At 56.5% G+C, this 27,788-nt stretch overlaps 4 protein-coding genes across 4 annotated transcripts; 1 reads left to right on the top strand and 3 right to left on the bottom strand.

Annotated features, from left to right (window-relative positions):
- Positions 1-204: 204 nt before the first annotated feature.
- On the bottom strand, positions 205-5,863 carry CNTD1 (cyclin N-terminal domain containing 1). Its single transcript, XM_054281537.1, has 7 exons — positions 5,679-5,863; positions 5,520-5,595; positions 3,412-3,571; positions 2,839-3,001; positions 1,696-1,840; positions 1,208-1,304; positions 205-437 (listed from the first exon to the last, which is right to left on the bottom strand). Exons 1-7 carry the CDS (start codon positions 5,848-5,850, stop codon positions 285-287), a joined length of 966 nt encoding a protein of 321 aa, XP_054137512.1. The 5' UTR covers positions 5,851-5,863; the 3' UTR covers positions 205-284.
- Positions 5,864-6,132: 269 nt separating this feature from the next.
- LOC128940286 (cytochrome c oxidase assembly factor 3 homolog, mitochondrial) lies at positions 6,133-6,790 on the top strand. Its single transcript, XM_054281628.1, is given in 2 exon segments — positions 6,133-6,370; positions 6,451-6,790. Coding segments are annotated over 2 exon segments (351 nt in total). The 3' UTR covers positions 6,564-6,790.
- Positions 6,791-7,049: 259 nt separating this feature from the next.
- On the bottom strand, positions 7,050-19,269 carry WNK4 (WNK lysine deficient protein kinase 4). The gene is made up of 20 exons (XM_054281539.1): positions 18,808-19,269; positions 14,108-14,280; positions 13,173-13,393; positions 12,941-13,098; positions 12,280-12,368; positions 11,982-12,201; positions 11,579-11,909; positions 11,313-11,443; positions 11,136-11,203; positions 10,915-11,056; positions 10,706-10,822; positions 10,478-10,630; positions 10,164-10,221; positions 9,911-10,036; positions 9,219-9,799; positions 8,731-8,827; positions 8,254-8,653; positions 7,942-8,144; positions 7,337-7,434; positions 7,050-7,258 (listed from the first exon to the last, which is right to left on the bottom strand). The coding sequence occupies exons 1-20, from the start codon at positions 19,252-19,254 to the stop codon at positions 7,256-7,258; spliced, it is 3,816 nt and encodes a 1,271-aa protein (XP_054137514.1). The 5' UTR covers positions 19,255-19,269; the 3' UTR covers positions 7,050-7,255.
- Positions 19,270-24,545: 5,276 nt separating this feature from the next.
- On the bottom strand, positions 24,546-27,611 carry VPS25 (vacuolar protein sorting 25 homolog). The gene is made up of 6 exons (XM_054281559.1): positions 27,506-27,611; positions 27,251-27,396; positions 27,114-27,167; positions 26,108-26,196; positions 25,858-25,933; positions 24,546-24,758 (listed from the first exon to the last, which is right to left on the bottom strand). Exons 1-6 carry the CDS (start codon positions 27,550-27,552, stop codon positions 24,646-24,648), a joined length of 525 nt encoding a protein of 174 aa, XP_054137534.1. The 5' UTR covers positions 27,553-27,611; the 3' UTR covers positions 24,546-24,645.
- Positions 27,612-27,788: the final 177 nt, after the last annotated feature.

The raw sequence follows: 27,788 nt of genomic DNA, 5'->3' as shown, positions 1-27,788 counted from the left end.
ACACAACCACTCTGAGGATCTCTGATTAAAGGGAGCTTAGATCCCAAACTTTAAAAATGCAGCTGTTACAATAAAGCTTTTAGGGCATTTCTAAACACTGTGGTGCTGTTGAGCCTCCTTCCAGAGGATGACTGTGATGCCCAGCAGGACGAGCTTTGCTAATTAACACATGACAGAATTCAGGTAACCCTGAGCTGTGCTGGGCATTGTCACAGAGCAGGGACAGCTGTCAGCAGTGTGACAGCTCCTGCTGCTGGGCCAGTGACTGGAGGGACAGGGTGGTTCTATTTCTGAGGAGGGATTCTGTCCTGAGGAGATCTGGTGGCACGGTGCTGCTCGGGTGTGGTGCTGCCAACCACGCGCCTCACCACGGCGTAGGAGAACTCCAGGATGCTCTGGGGAGTGATGCCAGTGATGCAGTTTAAATGCTCCACAGCCTGGAAAAAAGAAAAGATCACCTAAATCTGTGAGTTTACAGACTGATAAGAGTAACAGCTCTACCTGCCAGTGGAACATTGCCTGTGGGGTTTTGTTCTGTGAAGCACTAAAGGTGAGGACACTTGTAGGAATGTGCCCCCCGTTGAAGGAGTGACTAAATTATTCTTTGTCTGTTTAAAAAGGGAAAATGCCCAGAAGTTTCTCTCCCAATTTGGTACAAAAGATACCTCACAGGACCTTTGGGACTTCACCTCAGACCTGGGGCTGTCCAACTGGACAGAGGCCAAGAGGTCCAGCCTAGGTAATTCACTAGAAAAGGAAGAGAACAGAGGCAATAATTGCCTTTGTGGGATGTTTGAGCAGGAGCAAGAACCTCTTCCCCTTAACTCATTTTTTCTCTGTAAGAGCTTTGTTATTTGCCTTTTATTAAACCTTTTTCTATTTCCAACACTACCTCAAAAGCCATCCTACTAATTTTATACCATTCAAAGTAGCTAAACTATCTCAAGTGTAATCAGTTTCTCTAAGAGCTCATAAAACCTAACTCAAAAAACAACACACCACACACTCACCAGTGCCAGCACACAGCTCTGACAGAAACCCACATGCTTTGTCCTAAAAGACAGAGGTGTCCCCTCCCAGTGCAGCCCCAGCTGCTGTGCTGGAACCACCACAGATAAACCACCTTGGCACTGTGTTTTGCTGTGCTGGAACAGATAAACCACCTTGGCACTGTGTTCCCGTGCAACGCCTTCAGCAGTGACTGTACCTGCTCCCAGTGCCCAGGGCTCAGGATGAACACCCCTGTACTGATGACTCCAACAGCCAGGAGCATGAAATCTTCCTTCACTGTTAAAAACTTGGCTCTGCAGGAGGAAAATTGTGTTCAGGTGTAAAAGTTGCTTCACAGTTCAAAAGCACCTGCCAGTGCCCAGGACATGTTGGTTTATTTAGGCCAGCCTGAATAAACCACTGGAACTGACAGTGCAAAGCTGGATTTTAACCAAATGAAACACTTTCCTTGCCCTTGAAGCAGGTGTGGAAAAGCATGTTGTTTGAACTGGTGTATTTAGAAACAATGATGAATGTCCCCTCAAATTATTTTTTAAAATGGCATAATGAGAAATAGCCCAAAATGGCATAAATAGCTGCATATGCTATGCCCCAAAATGGCATAAATAGCAGAATATGGTACTATTTATTACTTTGAATTTCAAAGAGTTATTTTTATTATTTTAAGTCATTTTCAGGCCTTACATCTGCAGTTTGCTGGGTGTGGAGTTCTCAATGGCAATCTTCAGCAGGGTGTCATAGATGGTCTCTCTGGTCAGGTAGCAGAGGTCCAGCAGCTGCACACACAGCTGGTGTAAAGGCTTGGCAGGAAGCAAGCAGCCATTGTATCCTGGCAGAGATCACACCATCAGTGCCACGTTTTGGGTCACTACATTGAGTCTGAGGTACCAGAAGGGAGAGGGAATTGTGAGGACAACTGCCCTGACTCTGAGTGCCACAGGATCCCTCAGCCTCAGTGTAATTTCACTCTGAAATTCAAGCTGTCAGAACTGGGCGGTGCTGGTACCAGTTCTGGGTGTCTCTGGGTCTGCATTGAAGGCACTTGAGACAGTAGTTCATGTTTGGACTCGGGTGTTTATTATTTCTTGTCAGTAAAACAGTCTCACTACTGTTGTGCCACTGAGTTGGGCAGCTTTTCATTAGAAGGCACAAAATGGCCAACAATCTCTTGGTACAAGGGCTTTTAAGACTGAACTATCCAATTAAGAACTGACACCTGGATTATTTTCCCTTTTAACCCAATAACTGATCCCAATGTGGACTTTTCTGCCCAGTTACAAAATGCCACCCAAACCCATGAAGAAGAAACCCAGGACAACACCCTGTGCCCTCCATCTTGCTTCCATCACAACACAATAAAAACCCCAAAACCTCAATTTCTCACTAAGTGACACACCTACACAACTCTCTATAATCTATTTCACACTTTTGTGGGTTCCAGTCTATGTTGAAGTCTGGGAAACTTTCTCCATGAATGAGGGTCAAAGTCAGTGCTGCCCTGGGGGTCAGGGCACCCCAGAGCAGACACAGAAATATTCCCTGAGTGCCCTGGGTTTCCACACTGGGCCAAGAAAATGGTGAGTGATTGTAGAAAATGTGGCCTGGCATCATATTTGGGGGCTTTAAACTTTTAATATTTTACTGAATGACTCATGGCTGGCTGTCCAACAACATTCTATAAAGGACAAAGTTCTCATCTAAAAAGCTCTGGAAAATCTGAACTGTTCCACATGCAAAAATCTGTAATGTGAGACATTTCAGAGCAACAACAGCTCTGTGGCCCTACTAAAAAACTTCCTTCCCCTTCTCCCTGCCTGATACTCTCACCTAAAACCTCCAGGAGCAATTCCACATAGGCCAAGGGGGTTGACACGTTGATGTGGAACTGCAGAGTGTTCAAAACAGCAAGCTCTGACTCCAGCAATTCCTGTTTAGTGTAGGAGTATTTTATGGATTGCAGAAATGTTAAAGCTGTGTCACTGGTCACTCTCTGAAGAGGAAAAAGAGACAAAATGTCTTCCAGGAGTAAGGCAGGAACAAAGTGGTGTCACCTCTGCTCCTGCTGAGCACCAGTCCTTTGAGCTGGCATGGGAAATCCAGCTCTGGCCTTCCCCACAGGTTTCAGCTCAACAAACCATCCCCAGCCAGGTGTGGACACAATTTTTGACAACCACAGGGCTGAGATTTTCCTGCATTTTTTTTCCCCCCTCAGAACTGGGAACACTTCCCAGCAAATTGTTACTGGGTGAGCAGCAATTCACCTACCCTAAAGGGAATGTGGTGTCCTTGGCATCTCATTATCACTACTGGCTTCCAAAAAGGAAATCTATTTTTAAGAGAGATTAATACACTGCAGATTTAACCATGGTGCTAGAGCAAGGACAGGCTGAGCTGGCTTACACTGTAGTGCAGAGAGAGTTTGCTGGCAAGCTGAACACAGGACACGAGTCTCAGGACAAAGGTGTTGGTGATCTGATCCCTGACAGAGCTCCAGCTGCTCCTCTGGCCTTGTGTGCTCCCTCTGTCACCACACATCTGCTCTACCTGCTTGAGCATGAACCTACAAAAGCCACAATTGCTCAGAGAATGGTTCTGGCTGCTGAGGAAAGGTACAAAGGAATTCGACATATATGTATATATAATATATACATATATATAATATACACATACATGTAATATATGTAATATATACATATATATAATACACACATATATATAATATATACATATAGTTGTGTAAATAGATATATATTATATATATAATATACACACTGATGTATATATTATATAATATATAAAATACAATATATTATATATTATATATAATATATTATATATTATATATTATATATTATATATTATATATTATATATACAAAAGCCACAATTGCTCAGAGAATGGTTCTGGCTGCTGAGGAAAGGGACAAAGGCAATTCCACATACGTGTATATATAATATATACATATATATAATATACACATACATTTAATATGTATAATATATACATATATATAATACACACACATATATATATTATATACGCATATATTTGTGTAAATAGATATATTATATATATATATATAATATACGTGTATGCATATATTATATATTATATATTATATATTATATATTATATATTATATATACAAAAGCCACAGTTGCTCACAGAATGGTTCTGGCTGCTGAGGAAAAGAGACAAAGGCAATTCCACATACATGTATATATAATATATACATATATATAATATACACATACATATATGTAATATATACATATATATAATACATATATATAATATTTAAATATATTTGTGTAAATAGCTATATATTATATATAATATACACATGTATGTATATATTATATATTATATATTATATATTATATATTATATATTATATATACAAAAGCCACAGTTGCTGAGAGAATGGTTCTGGTTGCTCAGAAAAAGGAACAAAGGCAATTCCATATACATGTATATATAATATATACATATATGCATATAAAATATACATGTATGTACATATTTTATATATTATATTATTATGTGTATATTATATATTATATATAGAAAAGCCATAATTGCTCAGAGAATGGTTCTGGTTGCTCAGAAAAAGAAACAAAGGCAATTCCACATACATGTATATATAATATATACATATATATAATATACACATACATTTAATATATATAATATATACATATATATCATACACTCATACATATATATAATACATACATATATTTGTGTATATAGATATATATTATATATATGATATACACACATATGTATATATTATATTATATACAAGAGCCACAATTGGTCAGAGAATGGTTCTGGCTGCTGAGAAAAAGGGACAAAGGCAATTCCACATACATGTATATATAATATATACATATATTATATACATATATTATATACATATATTATATATACATATATATGTGTGTTGTGTAAATAGATATATATATTATCTATACATGTATGTATATATAAATATTAATATATGAATGTATATATAATGTATCATGTATCATGTATCATGTATAAGTATAGATATTACATATACAATACATAATATATATTATATAGTATACATTGTATTACATATAATAATATATGTAATATAAATATATATTATATACAATATACATTATATTGTATATAATATATATAATATATATTGTGTATATATATACACATAATATAATACATATTATATATTATTATGTATATATTTTATATATATAGATATATACATCTATATATTATGTATGTGTATATATATGTATTATGTGTGTATGTATGTATTATGTATGTACTATGTATGTATGTATGTATGTATTATGTATGTATATATAGGAGTATATGTAGAAGTAATAATTCAGATCAAATGAAAGAGGAGACAAAGCTCATGAATCTTGTGTGGTTTTGGGGTAGAGTGGGACGGGGCTGGGCAGTAAAACCCCACCAGGGGATGGGAAATGTGCTGTGTTTAGGACTCTCGTTACCGTTCAAGTAACTCCACTGCCTGGTACCGTGTGGGCAGGTCCAAGTGCCATTTTTCAGCCAAAAGGAATATAAATTCTGCAAAAAGCACAGCAGGCACTCGCTGCAGCTCCCGAGGCTCGGTGTACGGCTGCCCCGGGAGCTGCTGTGCCGAGCCTCACCCACGATCCGCGTCTCTTTGAAGCACCCGGCCTGCTCGGGCAGCTCGCTCAGGTACTGCTCGTTCTCCGTGGCCAAGTGGATCAGGGTGTCCTCGATAATCTCAGGAGCTACCCCACAGAACACGGGCCCTGAGTCACGGCCCCGGCCTCCCAGGGGCACCTCAGTCCCCATGGAGCGGGGCAGAGCCGAGGCCGTAACGGCAGCGATTGCAGCGGGCCTGCGGGGAGAGACCGGCACGGCGCTCCGCCGCCTCCTCCCGGCGCTCGGGGGCGGCAGCAGGCCGGGTCTGGCCGGGTTTTGGGCAGGCCCCGGCCCCGTTCAGGCCCCGGCTGAGGCGCTTCCAATCACGTGACCCCACCCCGCCAATCAGCACCCGCCGATGCCGCGATGGGCACCTCCCACTCGGCGCCGCGCGCTGCCCGGGCCTTCCGATTGGCCAGCGAGCCCCGCCGGATGTGACGTCACATCTCCGCGCGGAGCCGGAGGGGCAAGATGGCGGCGCCGGGGGAGCCGGGTGAGGCGGCGTTCGCGCGGCGCATTGACCCGGCCCGGGAGCCGGGGCTCAGCCCCGAGCAGCGCCGCGTCATGGCGCAGGTGGAGCACGTCCAGCGCCAGCGCGCCCTGCAGCGCCGGCTCCGCAGCCGCAACGTGCTGCTGGCCCTCGGCATCGGCGCGGTGACGCTTGGCATCTGTATCCTCCGGGGCCGCGGAACGGTGGGGCCGGGGGGCTCCGGGGCCGCGCACGCTGCTTTTCCTTAACTCCCCCCGCAGACGGTTACACCTTCTACTCGGTGTCGCAGGAGCGGTTCCTGGATGAGCTGGAGCAGGAGGCGGAGGCGGCGCGGGCGCGGGGCCGGGCGCGGGCGGAGGGCACCGCGAGCTGAGCGGGGATCGCCCGGCCCGGCCCGGCCCGTGACTGAGCTGCCGCCCGCGCCAGGCAGGACGGGCCTTGAGGCAGAGGCCCTGAGGGGTTCGGGCCTGCCCCGTGCTCTGCGTTGGCCCGGAGAAAGCCCCGGGGGCTCCCCGCAGGCAGGGCAGAGCCCGCCCCGGGGCCGTGCCCGCGGGAGGGACGGAGCGCCCGGGTGCTGCCACTCCCCACAATAAATCCTCTCACTGACACTCCGTTGTCACGGATCTCTTGGGCTGAGCCCGCCTCAGGGGGGATTTCCTGCTTTTTGCTGTTTATCCTCACACAGTGAGGCAAGCAGCCACGCGTCCTGCCCGACAGACACACGCAGAGCCAGTTTGTATTCAATCCACGTTTATGAAAACGCTTTTCCAACGCCACATTTTCATAACAAAGTGCTCCCAGATCCGGGAGGGCCGCCAGGAGCTGAAGGCGGGGTCGGTGCGGGGCTGGGGGTCCTCAGTGGGGGCTCAGCTCCTTCCAGCCACCAAGCACGGACACACCTCGCCCGTGTCCTCCCGCAGAGGGGCCGGGGACAGCGGGCACAGCCCTGGGGACAGGCCAGCCCCACAGCCAAGGGCAGCGCGGGCTCTGCAGGGCTGGCTCTGCCCGCCGAGGGCAGCAGGCACTTGGATGAGGTAGTTCATGGAGTCATTCCTGGCCAGCCGGCTACTGGGGAGAGAAGCAGCCGTGAGCCGAGAGGCACGGGAACGCCACGGGATCCCCGCGGGCCCCGCCCGTGTCCCTTACCATGCGCCCGAGGTCGTCGGCGAAGGTCACGCCCTTGTTGAGGCGCTGCTCCTGCGAGCCCGTGCTGCTGCCGCTCAGCGAGTTGCGGCGCATGATGCCTGCGGGGATGGCACGGTGAGGGCACCGGGCTGGGCAGCTCAACCGGGGCCGTGCTCGGTGGGGAACGGGACTGTGCCCTGCTCAGCCCGGTGTGGAACGGGGCTGTGCCACTGACCCGGGACTCTGCCCTGCCCGGTGGGGAACGGGGCTGTGCCGCTCACCCGGGACCCTGCCCTACAGCCCCGCTCAGCCCGGTGGAGAACGGGGCTGTGCCTCTCACCCGGGGCTCTGCCCGGTGGTGAACGGGGCTGTGCTGCTCTGCCCGGTGGGGAACGCGGCTGTGCCGCTCAGCCCGGGGCTCTGCCCTGCAGCCGCACTCAGCCCGGTGGAGAACGGGGCTGTGCCACTGACCCGGGGCCCTGCCCGGTGGTGAACGGGGCTGTGCCACTCACCCCGGGCTCTGCCCGGTGTGGAACGGGGCCGTGCCGCTCACCCGGGGCCCTGCCCTGCAGCCCCGCTCAGCCCGGCGGTGAACGGGGAACGGGGAACGGGAGCGGTGCCGGTACCTGCGGGCGGTGCCAGCTCCAGGCGCTGCAGGCTGTTGCGGCGGGAGGGGTTGAAGCTGCCCTTGGAGAGGCGGCGCTGGCGGCCGGACAGCATGGCAGCGGGGGACACGATGCCCAGCGGCGGCTGCTTCCCCATGCGCAGGTACAGCTCCTCGATCTCCTTCTTCTGAGCGCTCTGCAGCAGCTGCACCTCCGCCAGGTGCCTGCGGAGAGGAGAGGAGGTGGCAGCGGGGCTGGGGAAGGGACAGCGAGGTCCCCCCGGGCTGGCTGGGAACACGCGTGGGCCCCCAGGTGCGGCCACCCCCGGCTCACTTCTGGCGCAGGTTCTGCAGCTCCTCCCAGATCTCCTCGTCCTCGCTCTCGGTGTCGTCGCTGCTCACGTAGGACAGGCTGCGGGAGTAGCTCAGCCACACCTGGCTCAGCATGGCCTGCGGCACGTTCTCCGTGCTCTCTTCCCCAGGGCCCTCCCCGGGGTCGCTCCCCGCGGGCGCAGCGGGCGCGGAGCCGCCCTCGGCCGGCACCTCCTCGGCCTTGGGTGCCTCCGGTGCCGCGTCCGAGTCGCTGCTGGAGCTGCGGCCCGTGTCGGGCACGGCGGGAGGCGGGGAGGCGCTCGCTGCCGGCTCCGGGCCGGGCTGCTCCCCTTCACTGCTGCCCGGCCCCAGGTCTTTGGCTGGCACCACCTGGAACCGGCCCAGCACCTGCGGCTTGGCTTCTGCTGGGGACAGGGGCAGCGGTGGGCACAGGGGCATTGTGGTGCCCTGGTACAGCCTCTGCCCTGCCCCTCCTTACCTTCATTGATGGGCGAGAGCTGCGCCTTGGGCACGCTGGGGGCCGGAGCCTCCGAGATGATGAGAGAGTGGCTGGGCTTGGGGGCACCGGGCAGCACCTGTGGGCACCTGAGTACATCAGCAGCTCCACCCCAGGTCCTGCCACATCTCCTGTGCTCCCCTGTGGGCACTGAGCACCGTCAGCAGCCCCATCCCAGGTCCCACCACATCTCCTGTGCTCCCCTGTGGGCACTGAGCACCGTCAGCAGCCCCATCCCAGGTCCCACCACATCTCCTGTGCTCCCCTGTGGGCACCTGAGCACATCAGCGGCTCCACCCCAGGTCCTGCCACATCTCCTGTCCTCCCCTGTGGGCCCTGGGATCTGCCACCCTCTCAGCCCTCCCTGCATCCCAGTGGCTCCACAAGCCACGAGGCTCCATCTCACCCCAGTGCAGCATCTGCAGCGAGCACCCAGCCCTGCTGGACAGCCCCTGTGCACCCACACTCACCGTGCTGCCCTCTGCACTCCCAGCTGTGGATGTGCTCAGCAGCTGCACAGGGCTCCCCACGGCCTCGCTGCCCAGGGGGCACCCTGGGGCTGGTGCCACGGGAAGGGGGGATATGGGCACCCCAGCAGTGGGGACAGCAGCTGCCACTGACTCTGGGGTCCCACTGCCAGGTGGGACTGGCTTGTCTGTGCTGGTGGGGTCAGGGTACACAAAGCGTGGGGCACCCAGGGCAAGACTCTGTGGCCGTGGCAGCAGGGGTGGGTACAGGTGCCCACCTGAGCTGGCAATGGAGGAGACAGTGTGGGCCACGGTCATCACTGCCAGGGAGAAGACATTGGCCAGGGACAGGAGGGGAGCAGTGGGGGACAAGGGTGTGCTGGTCACTGCGGGGCTCAGGGGACTGCTGGGCTCACAGGGAACAGGGGGTGTGGGCACAGGCTGAGGGGACAGGAGGGCTTGGGGCAGGGCTGGGGGGACAGGTCCCCCTGGGGTCCCCTGGGGGGTCAGCGTTGGTGTCACTGCTGGTGATGATGTGAGCCAGGAGGGAGCCATGGAGACGAGGGGCCAGGTCTGTGCTGGGCCTGCAGGGAGAGGAGCATCAGGAGCAGCCCCAGGGCCCCTCCTGGCCCTGCCCAGGGGAGCAGCTGGCACCCCCAGGGCAATGAACATGCCCACCCTGCCAGCACTGGTACCTGAGGGCGACCCCAGTGGCACCGGGGGCTCCACAGGACTGCCCAGGTTGGTCTCTGACGGGGAGCGGCTCAGCAGCGGCAGCACAGGGGGCTGCACAGACGGCCTGGGGCTGGTGCAGCTCAGGTCTGTGGCACAGGGTGACAGCCAGCCTCAGCCAGGGCAGGACGTGTCCTTTGAGACCCTCAGGGCTCGGCTGAGGCCATCATGGGGCTGGGGGAGACAGGAAGGGCCAGCACAGGGGCACAGACGTACCACTGAGTGAGGATGAGGAGGAGATGGAGCGCGAGAGGCCCTGCAGCTGCAGGTCCACCTGTGAGAAGGGTGAGCTGAGCCCAGCACTGGGGCAGAGGCCCCAGCCAGGCCGTGCCAAGCTCCCACTGGCCCCACCCTGGGGAAAGGAGCTGGAGTCTCCTCTGTGCTGGGGAACACCTTGACTTGTCACAGGAGCGGCCAAGTGACCACAGGAGGACCCTGCACCCCAACCCACCCCGCACTCCCTGGGGCCAGGCAGCACCCCAAGCCATGCCCAGCAGCAGCAGCAGCAGCTTCCCCAGGCTGGCACTCACAGGGCTGCCCAGAGCACTGTCAGCTTCGGGGCCCTTGGGCAGCTCGGTGCCACCGCGGTCCTTGCGCAGCAGGGTCTCCACGCGGTGGATGATGTCCCGGATGCGGCTGATGAAACTCTCCCTCTCTGACTTGAGGATGAACTCATTGTGCACCTGAGGGTGTGCAGGGGTCCGTCAGCACCCAGCCCAGCCAGGCACAGCCCACCTTCACCCTCCCCCTGCTCTCACCATGGCGGCTGCAATTTCCTCGGGGTTGTCCCCATCCAGGTCGAACTTGAAGGTTACCATCTTATTGTTGTAGGTCTGCAGCTGGCACTCCACCACTCGGTCGTTCTTGTCGGAGATCTGTGGGTGGCAGGGCTGGCTCAAGCCCAGGAAAACCCACCTGGCCCTGCCTGTCCCCTGCCTGTTCCCAGCCTGGCTCTGGTGGCACTCACGTTGGTGATGCGCAGCCTGGAGCGGGCTCGGCGCCGCAGCAGCTTCCCCGAGGCTCTCTTAGGTGGCAGCTTGGTGCTCTGCTCGCTGGCTGACAGCCCCTCATAGCCATCACTCATGCCTGACGCCACATCCGACGTGTAGCTGCAGGAATCCCCACCTCCAGAGCATCAGCACGGCCATTCCCAAGCACCACCCTCCCTGTCCAGCCCCTCAGCCTCACCTGTCCACCGAGGAGGAGAAGCCACTGGCAGGGGGCAAATGCTCTGTGGGCAGCTGCACGGCGATGCTCTGCAGGAGAGGAGGGGGTGAGCTGGTGCCACAGCTGGGCTGAGCTGGTGCCACAGCTGCCCTGAGCTGGTGCCACAGCTGCCCTGAGCCCCCCTGAGCCCGTGCTCACCGTGGGGAAGCAGCGCACAGGCCGGCTGGGGGGAGGGCTGGTGGGGTCCACAGCCACAAAGCTGCGATGGGCCAGGTCTGGAGAGTCCAGGAAGCCAGAGGAGCTCAGGTACCCATCGGTCTCACAGTCAGCTGTGGAGGAGAGCTGGGATGAAGCAAAGGCAGTGCTTTCCCTGGCTGGGCAGCTGGGGAAGGGCTGGGAGAAGGTGATGGACCCCCTCTCAGCCCTGCTGCCCACCCGGCGGTGCCCCCTCGGTGCCTACGCACAGGTGGCCGAGGAGTAGCTGGTGTGGCGGTAGGTGAAGTGCTGGTGCTGGTCAGCCTCGGGCTCCTCGGGCTCCAGGGGGAAGGTGCTGCTGAAGGCAGAGTCCCCAGAGCCGGGGGTGGCCGGGGCAGGCGTGGGGCCGCCCGGTGGCAGCGGGGATTTGAGCTCCTCCAGGAGGCGCAGGACACCTGGCGGCTGCTCTGGCTCTGGGGGGGATGGAGCGCCCTGGGCACGCTTCAGCTTCTCCCTCTTGCGCTTGATGGCCACCACACGGTCCCGCACCGCCTTGGCCACCAGCTTGTAGTCAGCCTCACAGACAAAGCCCAGCACCACCTGCACAGGAGGGAGATTGTCACTTGTGTAGGGACCCCACAGCACCCAGGGCTCCTCCATCTCTGTACCCACCATCTCCTGAGCCACCTCCTCTGCCACGTCCTTGTAGAGCTCAAAGAGGAACTCGATGGCGTTGTTGTCCTTGTATTTGCCGTGCAGCTTCTTCGTGTCGTCCATGCGCAGCCAGAGCTTGAGCCCAGACTTGACTCCATCATCCTCCTCAGCCAGCTCCACGTGCACCCCGGTGTCCTCCTGGAAGAAGGAATGCTCCAGCAGGTCCTGGATGGTGTACCTGCAGAGGGCAAGGCTCAGAGTGGGCTTGGGGCCAGGGGGACCCTGCCCTGCCACCCGGACCCTGCTCTGTCCCCACCTCTCGTTCTTGTCCATGCGGATGCAGCCCTCGATGATCTCCTTCAGCTCGGGCACCTTCACCTTGTAGAAGCTGCTGGGCTTCAGGCCCTGGGGGTAATGACAGTGAGCACCTCCTGTGCCAGCCCAGGGCCACATGAGCTCTGCATGGCCCCTGTGGCCAGGCTACGTGTGCCTGCATGTGGCCAGGATGCCCCAGGGCTCAGAGTTTCCACCTCAACAGGCAGGAGCTGGCCAGGACCGGTCAGGGCAGCTGCAGTGCCCAAAGCCAGGGTGACTGTGCAGACTGCTCCTGTTCCACCCCATTAACACACTGGTGCAGAGCCAGGGATGTGGGGTCTGGCCAAGCCATGCCCCACCACCACCAGCCACAGCTCCATGGCCTGGCAGAGCAACCCCTCACTGCCTTTAGCTGCTGACACAACCCACACGGTGACACATTTTGTCAGCAGCAAGGCCTGGCAGCTCCAGTGCGGAGCTGGGAGCCAGTGGGGGTGTGAGGAGGGCACACAGGGGGTCCTGCTGAGCACAGGGAGCCACAAAAGACCCAATGCAGAGGAGGCTTCTGTGTCCCCAGCACAGCGACACACACACAGGGCTGTGGTTCCCCCCAGAATGGGCAGCTGACCATGGCAGCACCCCAAGGTGGGGCCGGGCCTCACCGAGGTGACCTTGCGGTAGATCTGGGCGGCGTTCTGGCACTCAGAGTAGGGGTACTCCGAGGTGGCCATCTCCAGCATGCACATCCCAAAGGCGTACACGTCCACGGCCTCGTCGTACTTCTCCTCGTACATCTCGGGGGCCATGAACTCTGGGGTGCCTGGGGGAGCAGGGGAGCTCAGCACCCCCACATTGCCCACCCCTGCAGCCCCCACAGCCCCCAGGAGCCCCCACCTATCACACTCTTGGCAAAGGAGGCTCTCTTGAGCGTGGCCAGGCCCAGGTCCCCGATCTTGACGGAGCCCGTGGGGCCCGTGATGAAGATGTTGTCACACTTGAGGTCACGGTGGATGATGGGGGGCGAGCGAGTGTGCAGGAAATGCAAACCCTTGAGGATCTGCCGGCTCCAGCGCTGCAGCACCTTCAGCTTCATCTCCTTAAAGCGCTTCAGATACCTGCCAGGGACCAACAGGGTCTCAAACACCTACCAGGGCCTCAAATACCTGCCTAGGACCAACAGGGCCTCAAATACTGCCAGGGACCAATAGGGCCTCAAACACCTGTCTGGGACCAACAGGGCCTCAAATACCCAACAGGGCCTCAAATACCTGCCAGGGACCAACAGAGCTTCAAATACTTGTCAGGAACCAACAGGGCCTCAAATACCTGCCAGGGCTTCAAATACCTGCCAGGGATCAACAGGGCTTCAAATACTGCCAGCGACCAACAGGGCCTCAAATACCCACCAGGGACCAACAGGACCTCAAATACCTGCCTGGGACCAGCAGAGCTTCAAATATCTGCATGGGACCAACAGGGCCTCAAATAACTACCAGGGACCATCAGGGCTTCAAATAACTACCAGGGCCTCAAATACCTGCCAGGGACCAACAGGGTTTCAAACACTTGTCAGGGACCAACAGGACCTCAAATACCTGTCTGGGACCAACAGGACTCAGACCTGTGGGGTTCAGACTCGTGGCCCAGCCTTGGCTCCAGCCCACCCTCCTCCCATCACCATCCAGACCCAGATGACCCCATAACAAAGAGCAGGGACCCCGTTCCCTCCCCTGCCCGCCCCAATCACGTTTCCAAAGTGCCAGATGGATTCAGATGACCCCACAACAAAGAGCAGAGACCCTGCTCCCTCCCCTGCCCTCCCCAATCACGTTTTCAGGGTGCCAGACGTCATGAGCTCCGTGACCAGCACGATGCAGATCTGCCCTTTGATGGTTGACTTCCAGGAGTCGTAGAAGCGGACAATGTTGGGGTGCTGCAGCCCCTTGAGCATCTCCACCTCCTCGCTGAACCGCTGCCGCTCCGTCTTGGACAGCTTCCGTGTCTGTGGGAGCCAGGGGGGGTGAGGGGGGCACACAGGAGGTCCTGCTATGTGAGGGGCCACAAAAGACCCTCATGTCCCCATACAAGGCAGAGGAGGCTTCTGTGGCCCCAGCACAGTGGCACACACATGGTTTGGGCCACTCTGGACTGGTCCCTCCACCAGCCCACCACTCTGGGTGAGTGCACCCAAGCAGTTCCCCATTGCCCTGTGCTGAGCCCACCCATCCTCATTCCCCTCACTCAGCCCCCAGCTGGAGCTGCCTGGGGACAGGGAACCCCATCCTGCAGCTGGAGGGGACATCTGGGGACTCTGCAGAGGCTGCTGCCACCCTGCCCTGTGCAGACACCATGGCCACGGCTCTTCTGCCCCCAGCGGGGCAGCAGCAACCCTGGGCTCTGTGCTGGGCCAGCCTCAATGAGGCCTTTGTTGGGGAAAGCAGGCGGGGGAGGCTCCAGCCCAGGTTTTTCCATGTTCCTCCTGCTCGAGTTAATTAAAGTGGAAACACAAGCCGAGGGTGCTGACTGCAGCTGGGGCAGGGGCCAGCGGAGGGGACAGCCCCCCTCATGCTGGAGGGACACAGCCCCGGGGTGCAGGGAGAGGGGAGCTGGCTGGGCAGGGCTGCAGGAGGCAGCTCCAGCCCCAAGGGAGGGCTCAGCCCTGGGCAGGAGGAGCAGGAGCAGCGACAGCTCCACCACAGCCTGGGGTCCTGCAGAGCTCAGCTGCTGCACAGCCTGGGACCTGCCGAGCCCACGTTCAGAGGCCAAGGAAACTGGAGCTGCCCCAGCAGAGCTGCCAGAGCTGTCTCAGGCCCCTTGGCCAGTGGCCACCAGCCATCAATCCCCTCGGCTTTCGTAACATTTTCATTGCATCACAGGCGGCCCCAAGGCTTGGCTGGAGCTGCTCCATAATCCCCCCACATTTAATACATGCTCAGAGACAGGCTCAGCCCAGAGGAGAACCTGAGCCTGCTGCAGCAGCATGAATGGGACCTTTCATAGGGAAGGAGGAAAACAGCACCCGAACCCCTGCAGGGCCAGCAGCACACACCGCCTTCCCTGCCCAGTGCCATGGCCACCACCACCCCTCTGGCCCTCTGCTACCCACTGGGGGTGCCCAGAGGCTTCACTGCACCCCACAAACCTGCAAGGGCATGAGGAGGCTGTGAAATGGGGAGTTATGGGTGCCAGGGCCGTCCCAGCTCAGCCAGAGCAGACCCCAGCTAGAGCAGCTGTGCCAGCACAGCCCTCACTGTGCCATGCCCAGCTCCAGCACAAGGCCACCTCTCCCAGAGCGCCTGGATTGAGGTCTGGGGGAGGCAAGGCTGTGCCCCAGGCCGTGCCAGGGCTGCTGGGCTCGCTTGGCATCGCTCCTTCCACATGACCCCAGTGGCAGCAGCTCCCAGCCCTGTGCTGATACTCTCCCCGTTAAATGTGGGCATCAAAGCCCATCCTGGGCTGGAGCAGCACCAGCAGGGGCAGGGCGGGCAGGGCTGCCAGCACAGACATGGCACACAGCATGGGCACACCATGTCCTCTCCTTCCAGCACCCACACAGGGCGGAGGAGGACGCTGGGGGTGGTGGCACGGGGACCACGAGGAGCTGGTGGCAATGGTGGCAACAATCCAGCCCCTCCTGTGAGCCAGGAGCTGGCTGCTGAGGAGCCCAGCACAGCCAGCACCAGGAGCTGAGGCCAGCTGCAGGAGAAGGGAGGGTGGGGACGGCTGCTGTCCCTGCAGCAGGAGGCTGTGCCCAGCCTGGCAGTGCTCTGTGCCCTCTGCAGCACTCACAGGGCTCCCCCATGGCACTGCACTGGCACTCAGAGCAGCACCATGGTGGGGCACAGAGCCAGTGCTCAGCACTGTCCCACCAGCCACATCCACAGCCCCAGGGACCCCCAAGCCCCCCAGAGGAGGCAGCTCTCTGTCAGCACTGGGTGCCAGCTCCTCACTGCCCTCCCCGTGCCCTGCAGCCCCAGGGCTGCTGGCTGAGTTTACCTGGGTGCCAGAGCCAGGGCAGGCCCAGCAGTGCCTGCTGCTCCTGCCCACCTGGGGAACCCCAAGGGGTTTCCACAGGAAAATCTCACAGCCAGGTATTTAGAGCCAGACCCCACTCTGGGCCTCTGGTTTCCTCCCTGCTTCCTCCTTCCCCAGCACCCGCAGCACCTCGGACAGAAATAGTGCCAGGCTAAAGCTGGAAAGCACAAACAGTGGGGCTGTGGACAGACAGACGCTGCCTTCAGGACAGGGGACAGGGATGGGCAGGTCCCCTGAGGGTCTCAGGGAGACAGGAGACAGGCAAAAGCAAGCTGTGCTTCAGCAGCAGGCTCTGAGGAGGGAAGGTCAGGGCAAGGACAGCAGGGACAGCTGGGGTTTGGGACTGGGATCCATCACCAGGTTCTCTGGTGCAGAACAGGTCAGGCCTGAGGTTAAGTACTCATTTGGAATTGAAAGGCAATAGAAGGAGAACTGTGAAGTGCACAGGACAAAGCTATTTTTAAAATGGCAGAACCACAACCATTTTTATTTGTGGTTCCAAATCCCGTATTTGTGTCACAGTGTGCAATTCTTTGCATGATTGCTGAAAAAGAAAAACAACAAACTCCTAAATGTCTGTGTCTGTGCTCTCAGCCCCCCGTGGGACAGGGATTTGGGTACAAGAGACACTGCATAAAGAGCAGTCAGTGGAATGGAGCCAAGCCCTGGGTGGGGAGGGCAGGGGCAGGGACCTGGCTCTAGCAGTGACCCCCAGAGGGGTCCAGTGTCCCCAGCACCATGGGGGGCTCACAGGAGGGTTCCTGGCAGGGAAATTTCTCCACAAGCACCCCCAGGGGACAGGTGAGTGCTTCTGCCACTCCTGGCTGGCTCTCAGGGCCAGCATGCTCCTGCTGGGCTGGGACACAGCAGCGTTTTGCTGCCCAGCTCCCCGTTCCCCTCCACCTGAGTGGGGCAGGCTCATCCCTCCCAGCCCCTCCGAGACACCAGCAGTGCCTGCAGGCAGGGAGGAGCAGGAACGGGAGCTGCTGTGTGTGCCAGGCCACAGGGCAGGCAGAGGGGCACAGCTGTGGCATGGGGCTGAGACCCAGGGGAGGGACACACAGCGCTGGGGACAGCTGACTCGTCCAGGGATGAAGGGCCTGGGCTCGCCAAGGAGAGCCTGGTCCAGTCATTGGCTGCCACCTGAAGGGACTCAAGAGAGCTCAGGGGTGTTTGGATGGAGCTGTGGGGCTTTGTGAGGGCAGGAGAACTGAGCTGGCTCCGAACTGAGCTCTCAACAACTGAACTGTGCAACCCATTGGGGTGGGGGGCAAACCTTCACCTTCCTCACTAAGAGGCCATAGTGAGCCCTCTAGAAACCACCCAGCAGCCTCTCAGGAGTTCTTCTTGCTCTGCTGGGCTGCAGCCACCCCGAGGACCAGCCCAGGCAGCCACCTGTAAGTGCACTGAGCTTTTGGGAACAAGACAACAAACTCGCAAGACACGTTTTTCTGTGTCAACAAGGACTTGGACCTTTCCCACCACAGCAGCCATCCCAGGGTCAGGAGCCTGAGGGAGACTTTGGACTTCACCAAAAGGTGCTCCAAGGAGAAAAGGCAGCCCCACAGATCTCCCTGGGCACCTCCATGGACAAGATCGGGCCCATCAAAAGCACTTGAGGGGGCAAAGGCATTGTGGAGGCAACGCTCTCACCACTGCTCTCAGCATGCTGCTGTCAGGCTGCAGGACAGCCAAGGAGAGAGATGGAGGAGTGTGGCAGCAGAGAGGAGACAGGGATGCTCCTCAGGGACTTGGAAGCACAGATTCAGCTGCTTCCAGCACAGAGCCCCTGGCAGCACCACAGAAACCATCACAGGTGACCCTGTACAGCGCTCCAGCCAAGGTCAAGCAGGCAGAGAGCACCAAGGTCGTGTTGTACCCTGCTCCCAGCTGACAGCCAACCCCAGCTCGCTGCAGGCACCTGTGCCAGGGCACACCGAGGGCTATGGGAGCAAACTTTGGGGGGCAGATCCAGCACAAGCACAGGCAGGCAGGCAGAGAGGGCACTGCTGCCCTCCTGGAGGGAAAGCTGCGAGCTGCTGAGCATCAGAAGCACAGTGGGATGCCCAGCCCCAGATCCACCTGTAAAGTGCCAGAGCGGGGCCTGGCATCAAGAACGTGGGCACCCTGGCATGCTCCACGGTGCAGGCAGCAAGAAAGCAAATGGAAAACAGCACGTGATGAGCAGGAGGGCCAGGAGCGGCGGCAGCAAGCAGCACTCTGGGTGCGGGCCAGCGGCCCCACGAGGCACCGAGGCACTGGCAGTGATGGGCACAGCGCAGGGCAGCGAGGGGAGCCCGCACCGTGCCCTGCCCGCTGCTGGGGCACCACAGGGACGGGCACAAGCGGAGATTGAGGGAGCCCAGGAGGTGCCCGTGAGTCTCACACAGCAGCCAGGCAGGGTAGGGCCGGGGGGGCTGCACACAGCGGGCAATCAGCACGGCAGAGGGTCCCGGTGCCTGTCCGGGACCCCTGGCCCGGGTTGGGGCCGTACCTGCAGCTCGCACCACGCCACCTCCACCGTGGTCTCCGTGTCCAGCCCCTTGTAGACGGTCTTGAAGGAGCCGCGGCCGATCTCGATGTCGAACTTGAGGAAGCGGCCGTCGGGGGAGGTGGCGACCGCCCGCGTCTCGACCTCCTCGCTCTCCGTCTCCTCCGGTTCCCGGAGCCCGGCGGCGGCCGGCGGCGGCGGCGGCGACACCCCGCGCTCCCCGTCCGGTGCCGGGTACCCCAGCAGCTCCAGCTCGGCCGAGCTCCGCCGGTTGAAGCGGGAGGAAGCCCGTCGGGAATCGCGCCCCGAGGGCCGCCGGCTGCGGTTACGGTGCGGGGCCCGTCCGGTGAGCCCCGGACCCGGCTCCGGCTCCGGTGGGGAGCCGCCGTCCGCCCGCTCCGCCTCGGGATGGGACATGGCTCCGGTAGCGGCGGGCTCGGCCGCCAGCATCGGCTCCAGCCCCGCGGGAGCTGCCGCTCCCGAGCTTCGCACCCGTGGCCTCCGCCAGCCCGCAACCGGGAGCGACCGCCGAGACCCGGTCCGGGCACCGGCCCCGGCACCGGCACCGCCCCGGCGGCACCGCCCCCGCCCCGCCCGGGCCCGCCTCCGAGCGACCGCCGCCCCCCGGCCGCGCTGCGCCACCGGGCAGGGGCACCGAACCGGGCAGCGGCACCGGGCAGGGACACCGAACCGGACAGCGGCACCGGGCAGGGACACCGCACCGACATTGCTCCGGGCAGCGGCACCGCACTGGGCAGGGGCACCAAACCGGGCAGGGGCACCAAACCGACCCCGCGAGCAGCGCCCCGCACCGCTCCCGGTCTCCCCGGGCTGCCGGGATGTCCCGTCCCAGCCGGGGGACACCGCCCGGTGCCCACCCGGCTCCCGGGGCTCCTCGCTGTCCCCTCCCCGCAGGACAGCCCGTTCCCTGCCGCCGCCCCCGAGGGGCTCCGGGGCTGCTGTGACAGACGCAGCCGGAGCAGGAACATTTGCTTTAAACATTTCCTCGGAGTTTCTGCCTCTGGTCCCGCTGCCGGGACGCGAGTTCCCCCTCACGCTGCCCCGCTCGGGGTCACTACGGTCCGAAATCCTGAAATTAGGGTCAGGCAAATAGGAAGAGCCGAAGGTGTGTGTCAGCCCCGCGGGAGCCAGCGGCCGGACAAGAGCGTGTTGTCTGTCCAGGCTGAAGGAGAAGGTTGTTCTGCCGGTGAGGCTGTTTACACAAAACACAAAGCAATTGAGGCCAGCGCTGATTTCTTTTCCCTGAGGTCAGATTGTTTCTACTCAACGATACCGGAAACATTAAGGAGTGGATGGGCAGGGGAAGGCGGTCACGGGCTCCCGAACGCCAGGCTGGCACCCGCGGGGTGACCGCGGCTGCTGACCTGCCCCACGTCCCGCACGGCTGCCCCCTGCAAATCCCCGCTGGCAAGAGGGAGGGACAAGCATTTAATGAAGTGTTCCTGACCGATCTCTGCTCTGCTACCCCCATCCGACCTGCCCTATGAGCCGGGTACCTCCTTCCCTCCTGTCCAGAGCTGCTCTGCTCGGTGAGCAGGGAGCAGCAACCACATCCCCACTCAGCCCTGCACCCCTTGGAGCGTGTGAGGGGCTTGGTCCCAGCTGAACAAGCAGCACTGGCTGGACACCACGTCCAGCACCTCTGCCAGCTGCTGGGGCACCAGGTGCCACTGAGCCCAAAGGCCACAGGCACAGTGCTTGTACTGTCCCTGCCATGGGTCACTCTTGAGCTGTAGGTTTGACTCAGCCCTGTTAAACAACGCTCTCTGTTCAGGTGAGCCTTGCCCAGAACCTCCTCAGCATGGCCAGAAAGGGGGTCCATGCCCTGCCAGGGGTGCCATGCACTGCCCAGGCTGGCAGGGAGCCCCAGCCCTCCAACAGGAGACACAGAGCCAGGCAGGGATCTCAGCCTGGTCCCTGGCAGGCTCCTGTCTCCTTATCAAGGGTTTCCATCGTGAAACAAGATGCCTTGGAAGATCCCAGAGGAGCAGGGGAGTGTTCCAGTCCAGTGAGGCCCCTGCAGACAGGAGAGGAAATTAGGGGTGAGGTTTGCTCCAAGTGCTGCCTTCCCACACCTCCCTTTGTGGGTGATCTGAGAAATTCCCTAAATGATCCCTCCAAATGCCACAGCACAGCTCAGGCAGGGAAACAGGTCCTCTCCTGGCCTGGCCAGGAACACCAATCTGCAGCCAGCTTGGCCTGAAAGCACAGGGCTCGTGTTCCACAATCAGGAGCCCACTGCAGCTCCCCAGCCTTATCAGGGTGACATTTCTGGGCTGCAGGTGCCAGTGCCAGGCTTCACTTTGAGGCACCGCCACAATCAGGGAACATAACCCCATTTCTCGCCTGCATTTGGCTGCCAGAAGGAGAACAGGGGACTGAGTAATCACTCTCCTCAGAATTAATCATGAATCAAAGCCCTGCTCAGCTCCAGGCTCCACCAAGACCTGCCAGGAATTGTCTGTGTGATGCCAGAGCTTGGGGCAGGAGCACAGAGGGGCCAGGATGGGTCTGGATGAAGGGGATGCACAGCTGGGGATGCACAGCTGGGAATGCCCAGCACAGGGTGCCTGTCCCAGGAGGGCTCCAGGCACACCCAGGGCTTGTTCCACTGTTGGTTTCACCACCCCACACCCTTGGAACCTTCTGTGTCCCTCATGTGAGTTCAGGGAGGTGGAGAACCAGCCAAACCTCAGCTCACTGTGCAGATCACTGCAGAGGATTTCCTCAGCCCAGAGGCACAGATGGGACCCACCTGCACGTTTATCCTGACATTTAAAGTTATCAAACTGAAACTGTTCCTGCTCCTAAGCAGCTGCATTAAAAAAAAATCTTTCTCAGAATCTTTCCTCCTTCACCAGCAGGATCCAAGTGTGCCCAGGCTGATAGAGCCTTATCTTGGCACCAGCCCCTCTGAGCTCTGCCTCACCCTGCCCACAGAGCCCTAATCACCACAGCCAGACGTGGCCAGGGCCTCTGAGGGGCTGGAGGAGGGGGTTGTACCAGGCACCCTGAGCCCCCCAAAATCACCCTGAGCCTCCTCCTGCAGCAGGGCTGTGTGGCTGGGCTGGGCAGCACCTCCTCAGAGGGACGTCTGCTCCCTGCAGGGCAGCAGCTCTGCCACTCCCAGGACTCATCCCATGGACTCAGCAGTGGCACCTCGGCCTCAGCAGTGACAGTGACACCTCAGCAGTGGCACCATGGACTCAGCAGGGACATCTCAAAAGTGACACTATGGACTCAGCAGTGGCACCTCAACCTCAGCAGTGGCACCATGGCCTCAGCAGTGCCAGTGACACCTCAGCAGTGCCATCTCAGCCTCAGGAGTGACACCATGGACTCAGCAGTGCCATCCCAGCCTCAGCAGTGATACCTTGACCTCAGCAGTGGCACCTCGGCCTCAGCAGTGCCATCCCAGCCCAGGGAATTTGGTCCCACAGGCTCCTCACTGGATGTGGCCTCTGGTAACCAGCCCAGAGGGTGTGGAAAAGGAATTTTACACCGTGTCCACTCTGCAGAGGGGACGTACTCTTCCTCCTCTTTCCCCCACCCTCACTGAGTAAGCAGCTAAATAGGAATCTGAAAAAGAGAAGGGAATTGCTGCCAGGAGTGGCTTGGAATGAAAAGCTGGTTTTGGGCTTATCTAATGTCACATCAGCCATTTCCTAAGAAGGGAGCAAATTTAATTAAGAACACAGACTCCCTCAAGGACAGGCAGGTTACACAGAGCACTCCCAGGCTGGAACACAGTGCTGGGAGGTCGGGATTGTGCACACAGGCAGTGAGAACAGACCCTCCAGCCTGGCTGCTGAAGGGATCCAACTGTTGGGGATGAAATGCAGCCACCTGCAGGCACAGCACCCTGCTCTCTGCAGGGCAGCCAGAGCCACCACAGAGGGAAGGAGCAATGCTGGTGGCATGGGGAGGAAAGGGGAGGCAGATCTTGGACATGGAAACAAAGCCAGACTGGGAGCATAAAAATGTCACAGACATCTTTTATGGAAAATCCTTCCCTTAGGGTTTTTCCTCCTGAGAAGCTGAGAGGCCTCAGAAACAAAATGTAAACAATGGTTATCTGCTGCTGTGGAATGCAACAGGGGCATCTGTGATTGGGCTCATGTGGTTGTTTCTAATTAATGGCCAATCACATTCAGCTGGCTCAGACAGAGAGTCCAAGTCACAAACCTTTGTTATCATTCTTTCTTTTTCTATTCTTAGCCAGCCTTCTGAGGAAATCCTTTCTTCTATTCTTTTAATATAGTTTTAATATAATACATATCATAAAATAATAAATCAGCCTTCTGGAACACGGAGTCAGACCCTCATCTCTTCCCTCATCCTCAGACCCCTGTGATCATGGTCACATAAAAATCCTACACAGAGACTTTGTTGGCTGCAGACACAGAGGGATGATCCCTGACCAAGCAGAGCCTGTGCCAGCTGCGGGGACATGGCACATGCCATGGCACAGCCTGTGCTGCTGCCTTTGCTCAGCACCACCAGTGGCAGGACCATGACAGAGCTCCCAGGGGTGGTGGTGCTCAGAAAGAACCCACAGAGCCCACTGTGAGCACTGCTGGTGCCTTTGCTCAGCAATTCCTGCACAGCACTGCAGAGCCTGGCACACACAGGAAGCCTCCAGAGCAAGGTGCCCACACCAGGGCAGCACACCCCACCAGGTCCAGCTCTACAGGCTCCTGCCACAGAACAAATATTCACATTTCACAGTCTGCAGCATGCCACCTGCACTGAGAATTCCTCAGTGCTGACATCAGCTGGCAGGAGCAGGTGAGGCAGGGCCAGGCTGTCCCCAAGGGCAGGGAAGGACAGACAGGGGCAGCCTGTGGGGTGCAGGCGCCACCTGCTCTGCTGCACCCCAGACTGACCTGAGGCCACTCCAGCACTGCCCCCAGCCTCTGACAGTGACCAGGGAAAGGTGGCCCTGCCCCAGCACAGCCATCCCCAGGGCTCACACGGCCAGCAACTGCACCTGGCCACAGTTTCTGACAAGTTATCACAATTTCTGACTTTGTTATCACCTAAAGCTGAGTCATCCCTCTCCCAGCCACAGTGCTCACCCCCTCACCTCTGCACAAACCCAGGGGCTTCCAGCAGGCTGCACATGCAAATTTAAAGTAAATGTTGTCCTGAGAAAGGCAGGAAGGGTCCCCTTCTCCTCTTTCTTTGTGCTGTTTCCCACCCTGGAACCACTGCATTTCCCTGGGGCACACAGGAAATATGACTGAAGGGCAAAAATCTGGTACAGCACTCTGATGGGAAAATAAAGACAGATGAAAACAGCCAGGCTGCTCTATAAATACATCTCATTTTAATCACCTGAAATGAGTTCCCTGGCTTCCCCCAGCCTGCTTGGCAGCAAGTGCATTTCCTTCTGCCACTGAGGGCTTCCACAGCCAGTGCCCTGCTCCTGCCCCATCCCCTGGCACTGCAGCAGGGCTGCAGGACCCAGGCACGTGTGGCTGGCAGGGACACAGGGGAGGCCAAGCTTGTCCCCAGCTGGAGCTGCTTGGAGGCCACCACAGGCACAGGGAGCAGCAGCAAGTCCAGTTCCACTTGTGGGTGGTCCCTCCCAGAGCTGCCTGGAGCAGCTCCAGCCTCTGGAACACATCAACAGGGAGAACAGACAGACAGAGGAGCTCAGGATATTCCTAAGTCTTTGGAAGGGTTCTCAGCCTCATCTTGCCCCGAGAAATCCCCGAGATGCAGCTACTTGCAGTCACAGCTTGAGGCCAGGCCCAGAGAGGAAGGCTTGGCAGGGAGAGCCCAGGCTGCAGCAGGGAAGGGGAGGAGAGGCTGCTCTCAGAAGAACTTGACTCCTCGGCCATCATCCAGCGTGATAATCTCAGCCTTGTGTTCCTGCTGCAGGGCCTGCAGGGCACGGAGCAGCGTGGCCTCATCCAGGCCATGGAACTCTAGGGAAGGACAAAGATCCCCATCAACAGCAAGGAAAAATAACATAATATAATATATAAACAAATATATATATAATATAATAATATAAACAAAATAACAATAACAAAATATATATTATATATAATAGATTATTATAGATTATTATATATTATATGTGTAGTATTATACATATATAATATATATATTATGTAATATTATATAATATAAATTAGAAATATAATATAACATTATAATATAATATATTTTAAAATAACAAAAATAACATCAGGAAACAAACAGGTTTGTGAGGGAACTTAGGGCAGCAATGCTGAGGGCTTTTAGAGCACCATAAATCAAGAGGGATGGGCACAGTGACAGGTTCATCATCTCTGCTTGGGGAACAGAGTCTGGATGGATGAGCCACAGCAACCTGCAAGGCAAAGCCTTGGCTTGAAAGCAAAACACCCCTCACCACACCAAACAAAAATGTTAGGCAGTGAGGAAGGGAAAATGCCTCATCCAAGCCATGAAACTCTAGAGGACAAAGATCCCCATCAACAGGATGAAAAAAATAACAATAATATAAACAAAACCTATAAAATTAACAAAAATAACATCAGGAAAAAAACAGGGTTGTGCAGGGGACTGGGGGCAGCAGTGCTGAGGGCTCTCAGAGCACCATAAATCCAGAGGGATGGACACACTGACAGGCTCCAAATCCAGAGGGATGGACACACTGACAGGCTCCAAATCCAGAGGGATGGACACACTGACAGGCTCCAAATCCAGAGGGATGGACACACTGACAGGCTCATCATCTCTGCTTGGGGAACAGAGCCCACAGGTCAGCAGGGATGAGCCACAGCAGCCTGTAAGGCAGAGCCTTGGCTGGAAAACAAAACACCCCTCACCACACCAGATAAAAATTCTGGGCCATGAGGAAGGAAAACGCAATTACAGAGGGGATGTTCCTGCAAAGTGATAAAAGGCTTTGGAGCAGCATGTGCCAATAGTGGGAAAAGGTGAGTTTGCACCTGAGATTTCAGAATATTTAATCTACAAAGCTGCAATTTGTCAATCAGCTGTTTACACGCTCCAAAACACGAGCCCCAGCTTTACCTTCATTCTCTGTATCATCTCCACTGACCAGCTCGTACAGCGTGAACACAGAGTTGGTCAGGCCATTCTTGGACACCTGGAAACACAAAAGGCAAAACAGCAAATTTCAGCCACGTGGCTGAACATCCTTGTCCAAACCTCTCACACATCCTGGGTGTGCAAAACTGAGTGTACAAGCAGTGCTCCTTCCCAAGGGGCAGCCAAGACCCCCCATCCTCATGGACACAGCCTGGTCTGGGTGTGCTCTCACCCATTGATAGATGAGCTTTCCCCATTCTTCTGGTCTCTTCCACATGATCAGGAAGCTGGTTTTGTTCTTATCCAACCATTCCAGGTTCCCTAGAAGCAACAGGGAACAGGGATTGAGGCAGAGAAGTCAGAAATAAGGATTGTGAAAAATGTGTATTTTATGATTGGCTTTTGGCAAATATTAAAATGAATATTATATGTGTGGTGTTAGAAAGTGATGCTGTATTAATTCTCTTAAGTAGTGGGCTAAATATAGGTTATAAAAAATGTTAAAATGTTTTAGATTATATAAAAATGTTAAAATAGAAACTATGCTATATAAGATACTTTTTTAAAGAAAGGACATGGAGGGAGATAGCAGCCACAGGACACCTGAATCTTTCAGAGAAAGAGAATTTATTGCTGTCTTATGAGGAGAAATTAACTTCTTCCTGCCTTGAAGGCACCTTAGGATTCAGAGGAAGAAGCTGACACTGACCAGACAGAATCCCGTGTTTGAATGGAATTTATGAATCATGTATGAGGTGTACGAATATGCAACAGGCTGTTGCTTTTAAGGGGTAATCCTCTGTTAACTGCGTCCTTATTTTACCCAGAAAAAGGTACCTGAACTGTCTGTAACTCTTTGCTTTTATTGTCTCATATTGTCTGTCCTAATCCAAACTGTCCAAATTATTATTACTCTAACTGTGTTACTATTTTTATAACCATTTTATTACTATAAAAAATTTAAAAACAAGCGATTGGCGTTTTTCACATGATCAAACACACAGATTTCGGGACATGTGCCACACACTGTGCCCGGAGGCAGCCTCGCAGACCATCCCTGCCCTACACACTGAATATACTGAATATTTTTGAATATTGCTGCGTTTATAGAGCAATATTCAATTTATAGAGCAATACTCCGTTCCTTGCCCAGCCCAAAACCCCGGGACGGAGCTGCCCGGTGCCTGCGGGGTTCGGGCACACGGGACGGACGGACGGACGGACGGACGGACACGCACCGTTCTTGCGCAGCTCCTCCAGCACCACCTGGATGGATTCCAGCGGCAGCTTGCCTGCTTGCGGGTTAAGGAGGCGTCAGCGGAGGCGGGGAGCGGGGGCTGGGGGGTACCGGGAGCACCGGGAGCACAAAGGATACGCTGGAGCCGGTGGTTGGCGAAGAGCGGGATGTCCTGCGCCTCCCGCACCGTCATGGCGGGCAGCCGGTGCTCCTGGCTGTAGGCCAGCGCCAGCGCGCACCACGCCGCCAGCTGCTTCTGCCGCGTCTCGCCGTTCGGCTGCAGCCTGCGGGGCCCGGTCAGCACGGGGGCGGGTGAGCACCGGCACTGCCCGTTCCCGGTTCCCCGCCCTGCCCCGCCTCCCCCATACCCAGCCCAACCCCGGCCGTGCTCACGTGAAGAAGGGCGGGAAGCTGTACTGCCACGGCCACACGAAGCTCATCGCCGCCGCCGCCGCTGCTACCGGAACCGCCGCCGCCGCTTTCCGCCCCGTCCCGCCCCGCTTCCGGCACGGCAGCGAGCCACGCCCACCGCGCGGAGCCACGCCCACTCCGCTAGACCACGCCCTCAGCAGATCTCTCCCTCCTCATGAGACCACGCCCTCATGTGAGACCACGCCCTCCCCACCGAACCACGCCCCCAATGAGATCACGCCCTCACACCAAATCACGCCCTCCC

Source organism: Melozone crissalis, unplaced genomic scaffold, assembly GCF_028551555.1.
Source record: "Melozone crissalis strain CALT ecotype California unplaced genomic scaffold, PUWL_Pcris_2 ptg000032l_1, whole genome shotgun sequence".
Taxonomy (NCBI): Eukaryota; Metazoa; Chordata; class Aves; order Passeriformes; family Passerellidae; genus Melozone; species Melozone crissalis.
The sequence above is the reverse complement of the archived record's forward strand: the minus strand, read 5'-3'. Positions and strand labels throughout refer to the sequence as shown.

Excerpts from the sequence above, each read along its gene's own strand:
- CNTD1 (XM_054281537.1), bottom strand. The coding sequence starts at position 5,850 with ATGGGGACTGAGGTGCCCCTGGGAGGCCGGGGCCGTGACTCAGGGCCC. Across the intron at positions 3,002-3,411 it reads AACTCTCTCTGCACTACAGT|AGAGTGACCAGTGACACAGC; the intron begins GTAAGCCAGCTC and ends TTTCCTCTTCAG. Across the intron at positions 1,841-2,838 it reads ATTGCTCCTGGAGGTTTTAG|GATACAATGGCTGCTTGCTT; the intron begins GTGAGAGTATCA and ends GATCTCTGCCAG.
- WNK4 (XM_054281539.1), bottom strand. The coding sequence starts at position 19,254 with ATGCTGGCGGCCGAGCCCGCCGCTACCGGAGCCATGTCCCATCCCGAG. Across the intron at positions 13,099-13,172 it reads CTTTGCCAAGAGTGTGATAG|GCACCCCAGAGTTCATGGCC; the intron begins GTGGGGGCTCCT and ends CTGCTCCCCCAG. Across the intron at positions 12,369-12,940 it reads TCTACCGCAAGGTCACCTCG|GGCCTGAAGCCCAGCAGCTT; the intron begins GTGAGGCCCGGC and ends CATTACCCCCAG.
- VPS25 (XM_054281559.1), bottom strand. The coding sequence starts at position 27,552 with ATGAGCTTCGTGTGGCCGTGGCAGTACAGCTTCCCGCCCTTCTTCAC. Across the intron at positions 27,397-27,505 it reads AGCTTCCCGCCCTTCTTCAC|GCTGCAGCCGAACGGCGAGA; the intron begins GTGAGCACGGCC and ends CGGGCCCCGCAG. Across the intron at positions 27,168-27,250 it reads CGCCAACCACCGGCTCCAGC|GCAAGCTGCCGCTGGAATCC; the intron begins GTATCCTTTGTG and ends ACCCGCAAGCAG.